At 34.2% G+C, this 13,799-nt stretch overlaps 2 protein-coding genes and 1 pseudogene across 9 annotated transcripts; 1 reads left to right on the top strand and 2 right to left on the bottom strand.

Annotated features, from left to right (window-relative positions):
* Nucleotides 1-439: 439 nt before the first annotated feature.
* Nucleotides 440-2,510, bottom strand: LOC107918930 (putative GEM-like protein 8). Its single transcript, XM_016848492.2, has 4 exons — nt 1,700-2,510; nt 1,530-1,610; nt 1,167-1,441; nt 440-1,077 (listed from the first exon to the last, which is right to left on the bottom strand). Exons 1-4 carry the CDS (start codon nt 1,848-1,850, stop codon nt 874-876), a joined length of 711 nt encoding a protein of 236 aa, XP_016703981.1. The 5' UTR covers nt 1,851-2,510; the 3' UTR covers nt 440-873.
* A 1,224-nt stretch (nt 2,511-3,734) lies between these two features.
* Nucleotides 3,735-10,354, bottom strand: LOC107920429 (transcription factor SRM1). 8 transcript variants are annotated; one of them, XM_041110187.1, is made up of 5 exons: nt 10,184-10,334; nt 9,833-10,020; nt 8,642-8,747; nt 7,994-8,414; nt 3,735-4,490 (listed from the first exon to the last, which is right to left on the bottom strand). In XM_041110187.1, exons 4-5 carry the CDS (start codon nt 8,377-8,379, stop codon nt 3,983-3,985), a joined length of 894 nt encoding a protein of 297 aa, XP_040966121.1. In that variant the 5' UTR covers nt 8,380-8,414; nt 8,642-8,747; nt 9,833-10,020; nt 10,184-10,334; the 3' UTR covers nt 3,735-3,982. The 8 variants fall into 8 exon arrangements, with proteins under 8 accessions (XP_040966121.1, XP_040966123.1, XP_040966122.1 ...); XM_041110189.1 differs by lacking the exon at nt 8,642-8,747; XM_041110188.1 differs by lacking the exon at nt 9,833-10,020.
* LOC107919415 (14-3-3-like protein) lies at nt 8,677-12,232 on the top strand (annotated as a pseudogene).
* Nucleotides 12,233-13,799: the final 1,567 nt, after the last annotated feature.

Here is a 13,799-nt window from a genome sequence, read left to right as displayed (position 1 = left end):
AAGTCAATTTCTTGTGAACTGTTTCATTAAAAAAACTAATACATAGTTTACATGAAAAAGTATGCTTAAATAAGCTAAAAGCAATAATAAAATATTACAACTTGGCTTAATTTAGTGACTAGATTCATATAACTTCCTTTTTCATTTGTTGGTTTCTGTCTAATTGTCTCTCAAAATGTTTAATCAAAATTTATCACAGTTTCAGTGCAAGTTGGCAACTTGCAGAGTGAAGAGGTCGCAAGTGAGCTCTCATGCTTGGTGAGCTCACACATTTGGTGAGCTCGCAGTTCTAGTGAGTTGTTCTGGTGAGCTCATAGTTCGTAGTTCGCAGGTGAGCTCGCAGTCTTAGTGAGCTCATATCTCGCAGTTCACAATTTACATTGATAGTCATTTCACAACAAAATGAAAAAAAAAAAAGTCCAAAATGCTGCCCTACCCATAAATCTGCAATATTTAACATTTTCCGTTTTCCAAAGTTGACTATACAGATGCATGTACATACTATCCCTATGGCTTATTTAGAGATTAAACAAATGAAAGCCACAAATTTGTGCTTGCAAATAAGCAAATCTTATTCAGGCTAAATCAGAAAATCGGTAACTCTCCTTTGTACAAATGGCAGCTGATACGAGGGGGCTTCTTATTGGTTGCCCTATAGTTGGAGCATCATACACACCAAGACCAGCTGGTGCAGCAGGATGTTAACGGAGCTGTTTGGCTGATTTTTCAGATGAGCTTCCAGCTGCAGCATCGTTTTTTGACCAGTGATTGGCCCTTGGGGTGCTGAAATATCTCCATTGTCGCCACTGGTGGTATTGTGGATGATAGATCTCCTCCTATCTTTACTCATGGAGAAAAACATTTGTAAGCCACCTAGAAAGTGACTTGTAGTACATCATGTAGTAGTCTTTGGGAGATTGCTTGTTGAAGGTACTTGAAAGCTTTCTGGTAATTAAAGAAACCCATAAACCAGAACTCAAAATCATCCACTGTCACAATTTCCATGTACTTTTGTGACGGTTTCTTCATGTTTTCACTCTCATTCACTCCCTTTATTTTCTCAAGTGGAATCAAAACCTGCATCAAATTTGATATACAACAAAATGAGAATTGATGGGTGCAAAATTATACAGTGAGAGGGGAAAAAACAGATGGTATATACGAACCTTGTAATGAACTCTGAGATATTCTCCATTAGGAGAAGGGATTTTGATTGATCTATCACTGCAAAAGGCAACCTTTTGAGATGAGATAAAAAGTAAACCAGCTATGGGACCTGCTGTTGTTGATAAATGGCATTGGCATGCCTTCAACAGCTTCTCTCCTTCTCTAACACTAAACAATTGCTTGAAAATCTTCTCCACCCCTCCTACTTGAAGAATTCTTGCCCCCAAACTCAACTTTCCCTTCACAGTTTCACTGATCTTTGGCCCCAACCTCACTGCAGTTCCAAAAATTACTTCAGTTTTCACATACATACCTGCATATATATATATATAATTAGACTTTTAGAGTGGTTGATTTCATACCATGTTCTCGGACTCCATGTGCGAAAGTATCAGCTTTCTTCCCAATATTGTTTATCCTTTTAAGTACAAAGTTTCTTTTGCCTGCAATTTGCAAAGCTTTGTCATTAGTACTAAAAACACATCTTCATTATGAATTTCTAGACACAACAGATTAAAATGTAGCCACCTACCTTCTCTAAATGTGTTAGACCCTTCAACAGATGATGGAATCCGATACTGACCAGCAGAATCCGGTAAGTATCGTCTCGGCGTTCGCTCAACTCGATACGGTGTTGATTTCATTGGAACTCCAATGACTTGTTCGAGTATTTGGTTCTTCATTTTTTGTGAATGAAATGGAAAGATGATCAAAGGAAGAGAAGTTATTTTTGGTGATGGTTGAGGAATGAATCTTTGGAATTGGGAAATGGTATTTAAAGGGATATAGTTATGGTGGTTGAATCTAACCTTTTTGCTTGCATGAGTCACCTATTGCTCATCAAAGAAGAATAAAGGTAGAGAGCATAAACTAGTAAAGGCTGATTAGTGGAGATATCCGTTAAAAAAGAGAGTAGATCCTAACTGACATCATGGGTTGCCTCTTTTTCTCTTGATCTGAATCTAAGAGGATGTGGATTTGAAGCTTTCTGAGGTGGCATTGTAGCTTTTTGATGTCTGGTACTGCTTTAATACTAAGATAAGAGAGATAGTAACCTCAATGACCAATCATATTGCATGGTGAAAAAGATTTGATAATATGCAGTCAGACATGTCAGCCATGTGAGATCAACTGCCATATCCACTACTTAAAAAAGCAGGTTATAGAAAGCTCAACGAGTAGCTCTATCCAATGTTCTTGGGAATTCTTTCTAGTTCTATTTCATTCTATAGGAGTAAATCTTGGTGGTCCATATCATTTTACAATAAAAAAGGTTTTTGTTTTTTCAATAAAAGAAGTGCAGTTTGGGGATAGAGGAAGGGAATCAAAATGCTAAGATTCGAGTTTCAAACCTGCTGAATATCTTTTAAGACCAACTGTATGAACATAACGGGTTAAACCCAAGGTTTACTTTGTAGTTTAATGCTAATAGTAATTCTGTAATATAATTTTAAACAGCTAAAAATGGTTTTAAACATCTTAATTTTCTTTTCCTTTTTTATGCCTTTTCCCCCCTTCCATCAGTCAAAGTATCATACAGAAACTGATAAGCAAACTTATAATATTTCTAAATATGACCAAGAGTGTCTATTTATGACCTCAAGAAACCTCTTTTGAAAAGGCAATGAAGTAATAGAATTGTCTGAGGCGGAAATGAATAGGCAGTAGGCCATGCAAATTAAAGATTTGCAACTTGCTTTTACAGTGCCCCCAAAATCAGTCATTAAACAATGGCTATAATATAATAAAGCCTTTGCTTAACATAAAAGAAAACACAAGAAACTGAAGGAATCCATGGCATGTTTTTTGGTCAAAGCTTAAAGAAATATATACCATTGGCTGCCTTTGGTGCTTTTGATGTTAGCTGCAAAAACACCAACTGCCATATCATGGCCACATCTGCATCATTCCCCCACATGGCATGATGGCATCAAGTGCCTGGATCATTAACCTTCATTGAATTTAACAGAGGTTTTTGGTTCACTGTTACAAAAAAAGTTGGTAATGTGACACCTTTTTTTAGTCATTTTCAGAATTTTAAAAAGCTTACTACAGTGCTTCAGTCTCCCACAAATATTTATGCAAAAAAATTCATTGGCAGAAAATGCTTACATATATTTGGGAAGAAATCGATACACCTATTATGTGTATGGGAATTGTTTGCCTACATGTATGAGATCACAGGCACCTTCAAGCAGCATAACATAATTCAGTTCAACTTCTTAGCTTTTCAACCTCATATAATGATATGTTTACCTCATGGAAATCAACAACAGTTCTTTAATAATACACTTCATTTTGGGACTCAGGTGCGAGAGCAGATACCATCGTTGGTACGTGCAGTTCTTTATAAGATTTAGCATGTATTATCTTGATCTTGGCCACTTGCCAAGATATCAACTGAAAACCCAATTGATTAGAAATTTTCTTAGATATGCAGCCCATACTGGTAAATTATTTTTGGGTTTTTTTATTACAATTTTTCCATGAAACTTCTGAGCATTGACTATTCTAATGCTAATGATGCATCAGAGAATTAATGAGGGAAAAAAAGAAGAAGAAAAAGGTGCCAAAAAGCTGTCCTACTCATAAACCTTGCCATATTTAACATTTTCCTTTTGCACAGTTACCTATATATAGATACATGTAAATACTCTCTCTATGGCTTATTTAGAGATTAAACAAATGACAGACATAAACTTGTACTTGCAAATAAGCAAATCTTATTCAGGCTAAATCGGAAAACCCGATAACCCGATATCTACACAAGCTAGTCGTCTTCTGTCTTTTGTACATTTGGCAGGCAAACAGCATGTTACCTATGAGCAGATGTATGCGGAATTGGGTAAGTCGCAGTACCCATGTTCATCGGTGCACCATGAACTACTGCTCCTGGTACAGGAGCTCTCACTCCGTAAGCCATATGTGCCGGGGCAGGAAGATTCACTGGTGTGCCAACTGCTGAGACGAGGGGGCCGCCTCCTATCGGCTGCCCCATAGTTGGAGCACCATACACACCTACACCAGCCGGTGCAGCAGGATGTTGAGGGGGCTGTTTGGCTGATTTTCCAGATGAACCTCCAGCAGCAGCACCGTTTGTTTGACCAGTGATTGGCCCTTGAGGTGCTGAAATATCTGCATTGCCAACGCTGGTGATATCGTGGATGCTAGATCGCCTCCTATCTTTGTTCATGGAGTTCAACCGAATGAAATACTTTTGTGCATGACTTGCCACTTGCGTTGGCGTTCTTGTGACCACAAAGTTCCGGGATATGCTTCTCCAGTCACCTTTTCCATATTTATCCAAACCAAGAAGAAATAACCTGTTTTTCAAGACAAAGATATCATTACAACCATAATATGAAAACCCTATTGGTCAAATGTACTATCAAAATACATCTCAAAATTCATAGAATAAGAATAAAGACCATCCTTCCTAAAGCCGTCTCTCGACTAAAAGAAAAATCTGCTTATGAGATCAATCATGTCAGTATTTTTTTTCAATGTGAAGGAAGCACAAATCTCAAAACTCCCAAAAAGATCATATTAATTGTCAAGACTTCAACAGAGGACGGTAACGAGAAGACTAGAAAACTACATTATTGATTACAACCAGATGGAGAGGGAGAGAATAAGCGATGGAGGAGATGCCGATGACAATTACAATGTTTAAAAACTTAACATATGACCCAATGTTATATCAAGCTGCTCATAATTACAGCTGTATTTTAGAAACCCAAACACTTCAAAGTTTAAACAAAATTGACAAACTCTGAGAGCCAACCAAGCCAAAAAGGTGACTTGGGGTTATTCAAGCAAGAGAAGCCTAGAAACCATCATGTATCGGAAAGTCAAATCTGTTTATAGTATAGCAATTTTCCGATATGACCCAGATTTGTCTCCTTCAAACATACCTTAATAGATCTACTTCAAGGGGCATATAACTAGATCACAGTACATGCTTTTTCACATCCTATAGAAATTCTAGCTGTTACTGAAAATTAATCCAAATGGGGATGAACTTTAACCACCGAATACTAAACCATGGAACCTTACCCTTTTCTTCCTCTCGGATTCTTCTGAATAATGCCTCAGCTATAGCTAATAGGCCTACGCTTCACACTAACAAGTCCCAATAAGACAAGTAAGTTAAGGCATGCCTCTGGAGAGTCATGCCTAACAGTTATAAAACCAGAGTCTATAACAGTTGCACTAACAGGATTCCTCGTGTTAATTCAAATTTTATGACATTTAGACCTTATCATGGATCAATCAAGGCAATCACCATAAAGTAACAAGTAGCCAAGAACAGCTTTATGATCAGTTTTCTTCAAGTGTTTGCAATCTTCTAAAATGTTCTAACACGGCTAGTGACATAAGGCTCTGGAAGACTCCTTATCCTTCCCATACAGCTTTTAACATCACAGCAAACACCACAATCCAAATAGATAGAGAAATTGACATCTTTCACTTGAATCTACGTTTATCCTTTCTTCTACATATCCTTTTCTGCAGACGTTCTTTAGATTACCAAGTTTGATTGCTGCCTCTCTAAGAAAAGATTACAACTATTCTCAGAATTAGCATCTAATATCATGCAATACTCTTTCCAAGGAAAATCCCCCGTAACATTTAATGTCCAATAGATTGTCATATACGGTCTTTCACCAATGGAGTTTCTTAAGTATGACCGATCCCAGGTTATGAACATTTCCTCTAGGCTAGGAGAAGGTTTTATAGACAAACTAAAGCTAAAAGAATATGTTCTGTAACAATCAAATTCAGGGATAAATAACTGATCAGGAGAACGGATACTGAAACATTGAAAAGGTTAAGCCGTCTTAGTACCCCTTTTTAGCCATGTGTCCTTTTGGGCGGAACAAATATTCTGATAATTACTTAAGCACAGTCAAATATATATAACTGAGACAAAAAAATTCATGCCTTCATGCTTTTAAAAGAAATATATAACAAAGAAAAATCTTTCAATATATATGCATTTAAAACACACAAGCTTTAAGACACCAAAATGTTAAGTTGATATTTATCATCATAGTAATCTCGCATGTTACTGGCTAAAAAGAAACCATGCCTCTTCAATGGTATCAGATATCAATGTTTTACAGGAATTGAAGTTATTTGTAGTGCATACAAAATTCACCAACATTAAATTACAAGAAAGTGCAAGATAAAGTTTAAGCATAGACACGGCATTTATAACTCATATTGGAACCATAAAATGAAATCATCACAGAAGCATACTGGAATATATGTATCATAAATGTCAAAATATACAGAGTTATCAACTCAACGACTCTAGATCATTCAGTTTTGAGAATGGGAATTAATCAGAGGACTTGTAAGGAAAGCCTAGTCTTCAGTGAGGAATTTAACACTTAACCAATTAATTCACTGTAGCTCAAATTCAACAATTAATTCATTTGTACTTCTAGTAGCTATGATTTTCTGAGTGTTTTCATGGCAGTGTATTCTATAGCTCCCACACATGTAACTCCAGGTTTGGATCCTTAACCTTCAGCATGGCCCACCATACATGCCCGGGATGTGTAGCCAAGTATCCTAAATTGCATCCATGTGTATTTCTGAAGAGGGAAATTTCTATTTGACTTAAATCTACATAGGGGAAAAGAGGTGAAAACCAATATTTATAATATCTATAGGTACTTACTATCATGATGATACAAAATTGACAGAATTTCTACTTACAACTAATTATTAGTAACCTAACTGGGGAAAAAAACTAAATTTATACTTTCAGTTAGTCAGATATTTTGTATCAAACCCACCTCAAATAGGGCAAATATCCACCACACATGTGAGGCATAATCCAGTTAGACGGTGATTTGACAGACACTTGAGCTAAAAACAACCCAAATGGTTAAATTTGATGAAAACTTGAACACACCACTCAAATAGTTCTTACTTGTTAAGGCATGGTTTTCCTCCATAATGTGCAAGAGATATGCGAATCAAATTGTGCAACAGACCATAAGTGGCTATATAACCTAAACACCATTTCGTGAGACTTGGTTGATGAAATAAATCACATAGGTTATTATTATTTTCATAAGTTTTTTTCCTATGCGGTAGCTGGGTGAAAAGTTAATTCTCTACCATAAACCTTCTCAAGTTGTCCCTTCCACATCAGAACCAAATTTGGGAAGCACATTAATAACGGAACCATATGCTGTCATACCAGAAAAGCACGTTGAACACATGCCAACAGAAAGTAGTAAAAACCTAAAATACCGGTTTTAAGTTAAAAAGTATGGCTATGTGGTGGTTTCCAAAAGCTTGGCACACGTCAGACAAGATTAAATGGTTAATCTGCAGATAACAGCCACAAGTGCCATACAAGATTAAATGATCCATCTTCCACGTGGTAACATTGAAATTCGATTTTCACTTAATTATTCACATCAGTTCAGGATATATTATTCATCTAATGGCCATCTACTCACTGACAGACGTAACGCACAGCAGTGAAAATGCCATAGAAGATCTTATCTACCTGACAACTAACTAACAATAAGCAACCAATAGAATTTTTAATGGTGGAAAGCAATTCCTGGAGATGTTTTCTTTCTTTTTTTTTTAAATAAAAATAAAGGTTCTAAGTATGAATTGGATATGAGATTCCAAAGCATAACAAATGCACAGAGTTGCTAAAAATAAAGCATGGAGAATAGTAAGTGTTAAAGTTCCGTAGGGCAAAACAAAATCAAGATGCTTATAAAGGACCTTAAATCAATCAAAATGAAAAACTGAAGATAAAAAATCTAAAATCAGAAGAACTGATTTTTACCTGTGCTCATCCTCTGTCCAAGCAATCCCCTTGCGACGTTCCTGATCTGACCTCGAACTCTTACTCCCCTGATTTGACTCACTGTTATAATGCCCTAAATTGCTGCTTCCTTTTTTACCAGTTCCTTCGTCACCAGCATGGCCGGCTGAACCATCAGAAGAATCGTACGGAGGGAGAGGCACACAACCAGATTCAATCTGGTTAATGTCATCCTCTAGAAGCTCATAGTGCTCTTTAATCTCTTCCAAAGTTTTCCCCGGCACATCAGCTGCAATTTTCTCCCACCGATCAGCAGAGTCCTCGGGATAGGTTGCAAGGGCATTCTCGAATGCCCTATCTTGGTCCCTGCTCCACTCGGAGCTATTGCCAGCTTCTTCCACAGTCATCTAGGCTTGTCTCAATCCACTATCCAGAATATCACCTGCAGGAAAAATGAACTGAATTCATTAAACGGTCAAATTAGGAAAGCTAGTAATGCATATCCAAAATCATGGATTTCCGAGAATAGTTCTCAGATTATTTCAGTAGTGGATTTCACTGACAACAGGTACAATGGAATGTTTAAATTACGGGGAAGAAGAGATATCAAACAAAAAAGAGTATGCAAAACAATTAAAAATAGACCAAAAAATGCCAAGGGAGCTTAACCATAGATCAATTCCAATAAAATTCAGAAGGCCCCCATGGAGTATGTGAAGAATTCAATACCGGTTTGCTCCATCATTCAAAACCTGGACTTTTGTGAATTGTTGAGCTATTGATGAATGAAAAGACAACAAAGAAAAAAACCATAAAATCAAAGACAATAAATGGCATTTAAAACATTAAAAATTAGAGATCAGTGAATAGTGAACTTGATGGTAAGGTGGTTAGGGTTTCTGACTCTGAAATATATATATTAAAGAGACAATGCAACCAAACAAGGAAGAAAACCCAGAAAGCTATTCAGAATTCAAGTTGCTATTTTCAAATCCAACAAAAACTCAATAAATCCAAAAGGCTACTTGATATAGTTTAACCCAGAGTCCACATAAAATTATCCTGCTACTGCTTAATATATATATGTATAGCAGCAAATTCTTCAGCTCCTCATTCTTCGTTTTCTTCTGCTAATTAGATGCTTAGAAGAATCAACAGTACTTATCAGAGAATTCAAAAGATCTCCCTTTCAAGTTTATATAAGAACCAAGAAAATAAAAATCAATTAAAGCACCCAAAAGATCAAATTGCATTTATGAGGATGCTTTAAGCTTCATTTCACGGTTTTATATTTCTTCTAAAAAAAAATCATCAAACTTTAAGCAATAATCAAAAGAATTTTCGGATACTAACAAAAATAGGAAACAAACTTTCTTAAAGAAAAACTTTCAACGATGCCAAAAGAAGTAAAACTCAATTCAAGGGTTCCTTCAGAAATATATATATATAATTTTATTTTCTCATTGAAGATTCCTACACAGTAACTCCAGGACTAAAGCAGAAAAAAGCTAACCTCATATTCCTTGCTGTTTCACTGTAGAAATCACCATAAATTTGAAAGACAAGCTACAACTAATATCAAGATTCTGACACTTGAACCAACCAAACACATAAAAATCTAACCTTTGATGGAGCCAAATCCTACTCCATCCACTATCAACCTTTCCAATTTTTCTTTTTCTTTTTTTTTCCAAAATGGGTAAATATTTCTGCTATAAGTTTATATATTTAAAGTACATGTAAAATTTTAACAACAAACACGCATAAAATTCAAAAAAAGGAAAAATAAAATACCCAAAAAATAAAATCTCAAAAAAAGAACCAATTATTTGACAAATTTACAAAGGGCTTAGTACATACAAATTATAGATGATGTTGATGGGTTATCCTGAAAGTATCTACAAAGGAAGTTGCAGGATGGGTCAATTGTCCCATCACTTCCTGCAATAACTTTGCTACAAATAGTTACAGCTGGGATTGAAAAAGCCTTACACCCTTCATCCCAAGTTGCTCAACATACACATTACACTCTAATCTGCCATTAATTTCTGCCAATATCATAACAAAGAGAAACTAAAATATATTTTATATTAAAAAAACCCCACTTTTTCAGAGGAAAAAATCGCAAAAAATTAACAAATTTAGATATCAGTAGAGAGATGTCATACTAATACTATAAGCATCCATAATCATTGGCTATAAAATCATTACCTTTCTCTTACTTTTTCTTTTTCTTTTTTTCTTTTTCCCGGTGCTTCTTGTTGGATAGATAGAATAAGAAATTAAGGAAGAAAAAAAAAAGCAAAGCAAAGTTTCAATATTTAATTTTATCAACAAGGTTACTCTTTTGGTCTTGTCTTTTCTCTTTTTTTTCTTTTATCTGGGTTTCTCGCTTTATTTTATAGCTTTTAAAATGGGGTGTTTTTATTTTGTTAAATTATGGTTTTGATCCTTCTACAACATTAAATTTGATATTTAGTCTCTAAATTTTAATTTGATAACAAAAGATAAAAAGAAATATATATATATTGAATTACTAAACACAAACGAAAAATAATAAAATTTTCATTTATTTTAGAACAAAAAAGTTCAAAAATTTTAGCACCTATGCAACATAAAATCAAAGTTGCAATTGTAAAAGTAGAAAAGTGAAATTAAAGTATAAACTTAAATCTCAAATTTAAGTATAATAAAGGGATCAAAATCATAATTTGACCTTTTTTATTTTAATATTACCGTTTTTATGAAGCAAAAGGCAAAGACCGAGTAAAGTGGACCTTTTGGGAAGCTTAATTTGGGAATCCAACATTGTAAACAGATGTTTTTGGCTTATGCCTTTTTATTACATTTAGGGATAAACTAAAAGTGTGACTGTCTAGATACAATGTGCAAGCTGTCATGTAATAATAAATAACAAACCAACCATTTTTTTCCACGTAGGCAATAAGTCAAAATTCACGAGTCTAACAAACCACATGCTCCCTGGCCCATGGTTTTAATTATTGCAATGTATTGTGTTTCCACTTCCCACTCGACCCAAGTACAAAATTATTTTAACGGTGAAAATTAAATTTTAATTTTTATGATAGTAAAATATAAATTTTAAAAAATTAAATTAAAAATTTATTATTTTTAAAGGGTTAAAAAAAGTTGAAGTATATTTTTTTTATTAATTTATTTTAAAGAGTTAAATAAAAAATATTATTTTAAGAAAATCGAGACCTATATCAACCCTTAAATTCACTCCTAATAGTAAGGTTGATGTCCTTGCTTAACTTTTTTTTCTTTAAAATATTTCAAAATTCTAGTTTTCTTTACATTACAAGTAATAATTGATTAACTAAATTACATTAATAATCTTCCAATTATATTTTTTATCACTTAATTATAAAAAAAATTATTTGATGAGTAACATTTTGAAATTTGATTTTTTTCACCCGGAATGTTAAATTCCAACGGAGGCACTCTTTCATTGGCTTAATAACAAAGTTAGTCCCTCAAATCACCACTCGTAACCACGGCCATCCCTTTCCCACGCCACGAAAACGTCTACATGGCCAAACTCACTGAGCAAGTCGAGCGCTATGAGGAGATGGTCAAGTTCATGGAGAATGTCGCCTCTGCCATCCCCCGCCCCGACGAACTCTCCGTCAAGGAACACAACCTCCTCTCTGTCGCATACAAGAACGCCATCGGCGCCCGCCGTGCCTCATGGAGGATCGTCTCCTCCATCGAGCAGAAGGAGGAAGGTCATGGTAACACCGACCACGATGCCGTGATCCTCCAGTACAAATCCAAGATCGAGGTGAGTTGTCGGAAGTATGCACCGGAATTTTGAAGCTCCTCGACAAGAACCTTGTTCCAACTGCTGGAAACGGGGATACCGAGGTTGTTTTATCTGACAATGAGGGGAGATTATCATAGGTACTTGGGTGAGTTTAAGATTGGTGATGACAAGAAAGCCGTTGCCGAGAATACCCTAACTGGGCATAAATCTCCTGGAATTTTGATGTTTCAAATTTTTTTGGCTAGCTTGTTAGAAGAAACCAATAGACTGCAAATTTTAGATATTGAAATTACATTCAATTTCTTGGTCTTCATTGTCACCATTCACCAAACCATAATAACTACTATTTTAGTTTTAAGAACAACTACAAGCTTCTTTCAAGTTCTTGAAAATTTTAGGAGATCAACAATGATAGTGATGGCGGCTACGGTTTGGTTAAAATGTTCTTGGAAAATTTTGCCAAGAAATTTTAATTGTTAAAATATAAATATTTATAAATATTTGTTAAATTTTTAAATGTTTTAATATTTTATAAAAGTTTAGGGTTAAATTGATAAATATATATATATAAAAGTTGAAGACTAATTTTATTATTAAAGCAATTAATTTCTGTGATAAAAAAAATTCAAAACATTATTTTTTTATAGTTAAGTGACCAAAATAAAAATTTATCTATGATTGGGTGATTAGTGGTTTAATTTTGGTTTTGGTTATACTTGTAATGGATTAATGTACTTAATTTTTTTTTCAAAATTTAATTTAATATATTATCAACAAGTGTCACTACATAAAGTAAATTGTAGCCTATTAATTGTGTGTTCACTTTTCTAAAAATAGTTTGGATTTGCATTACAATTGTACCCAAAAAAAAGTGTTACCATCGGCCATTTTGAGGTAGATATATCGATACATCTCCCAAGTGTTGGTACTTCTCTTGTAAGGTACCTATACTTCTCTAGATGTACCCTCTGGTTCAATCTTGGTTAATCGTTTTAGCTCGTTTGCCTTTCAAGGGTTCGTTTTGAGTCCCAGATACCTCTTATCATTCCTGAACCATTTCTAAATGATTTTAAATTGTTTCTAAAGCTCTAAATTGTAGTTAACTTTCTATGATTTTATACAAACATTTTAAGATTTGAAATTTTAAATAACATTGGGGTTTTGATAATTATGTGCTTCGATAGTACTTTTCATTTGTACCATACGTTGAGACAACTGAAGGGTATTACAAATTGAGTTATTGACAACTTAGACTAAAAATAAAACAACTAAATCTTCAAATGACCCAAATAAAGTTCAAATGGGTTAATCTTAAAAGGAGTGTGCGTATAGGCTATTTATCTCTCAAAGTGAATCATTCACACTTCTTAAGGAAATCCAAATAGGTCCCAAATCCAAGGTATGTGTTTGCAGGCTTCTTGAAATGCCAAATCAAAGTCATGACATGCCTTGAGCTTCTGATAGCTTTGGAGTTCTCTTATCACAACTTCTTGGACTAACATGTTAAATTTTGCCTTAAGATGTTAGGACTTAAAATAAGTAATTGGGCTTTAAAAGAAGTTAAATTAATCATCTTTATGGGTTTAAGTTTGGGCTTTGATGTTCTCATTAAATCTATAATTCTTCGAATTCTTAAATTGAAGAATAAAATATATTTAAGCGCACTTAAATTTGCGTGCTTTTAATTATTACAAAAACAATGATAGTATAAAATTTTTTTATTAGATAAACAAGTAAATTTCATTAAAAACTAAAATATGCCTCTAAGAAGTTACTTATATCAATCCATCTCATATTATCGTTTAAATTTTAAAAAGTAAATCACATCATAGATCACTCTAAAATAATGTTGCTTTATTGTAGTCGCTCTAAATTTTTTTTTCAATTTATTCACTCTAATTAAGATAATTGTTTGAATTGGTCATTGTCATTAAAAATTATATTAATCCACTAACGGATTATTAACATTACATATTTTTTTTAGTAGATTCTCATTACTATCAATCCTTATTACCGTCTATCTTTATTTCTCCCATCTCT

The sequence above is a fragment of the Gossypium hirsutum genome, chromosome D13 (assembly GCF_007990345.1).
Source record: "Gossypium hirsutum isolate 1008001.06 chromosome D13, Gossypium_hirsutum_v2.1, whole genome shotgun sequence".
Taxonomy (NCBI): domain Eukaryota; kingdom Viridiplantae; phylum Streptophyta; class Magnoliopsida; order Malvales; family Malvaceae; genus Gossypium; species Gossypium hirsutum.
The sequence above is the reverse complement of the archived record's forward strand: the minus strand, read 5'-3'. Positions and strand labels throughout refer to the sequence as shown.

What these genes read in the sequence shown, in the direction of transcription:
- LOC107920429 (XM_016850151.2), bottom strand. Translation starts at nt 8,379, where the DNA reads ATGACTGTGGAAGAAGCTGGCAATAGCTCCGAGTGGAGCAGGGACCAA. An exon ending in TGGACAGAGGATGAGCACAG is followed by an intron (nt 4,491 to 7,993) that starts GTAAAAATCAGT and finishes CTTGAAAAACAG; the next exon opens with GTTATTTCTTCTTGGTTTGG.
- LOC107918930 (XM_016848492.2), bottom strand. Translation starts at nt 1,850, where the DNA reads ATGAAGAACCAAATACTCGAACAAGTCATTGGAGTTCCAATGAAATCA. An exon ending in GTCTAACACATTTAGAGAAG is followed by an intron (nt 1,611 to 1,699) that starts GTAGGTGGCTAC and finishes TGCAAATTGCAG; the next exon opens with GCAAAAGAAACTTTGTACTT. An exon ending in ACATGGAGTCCGAGAACATG is followed by an intron (nt 1,442 to 1,529) that starts GTATGAAATCAA and finishes TTGGAACTGCAG; the next exon opens with TGAGGTTGGGGCCAAAGATC.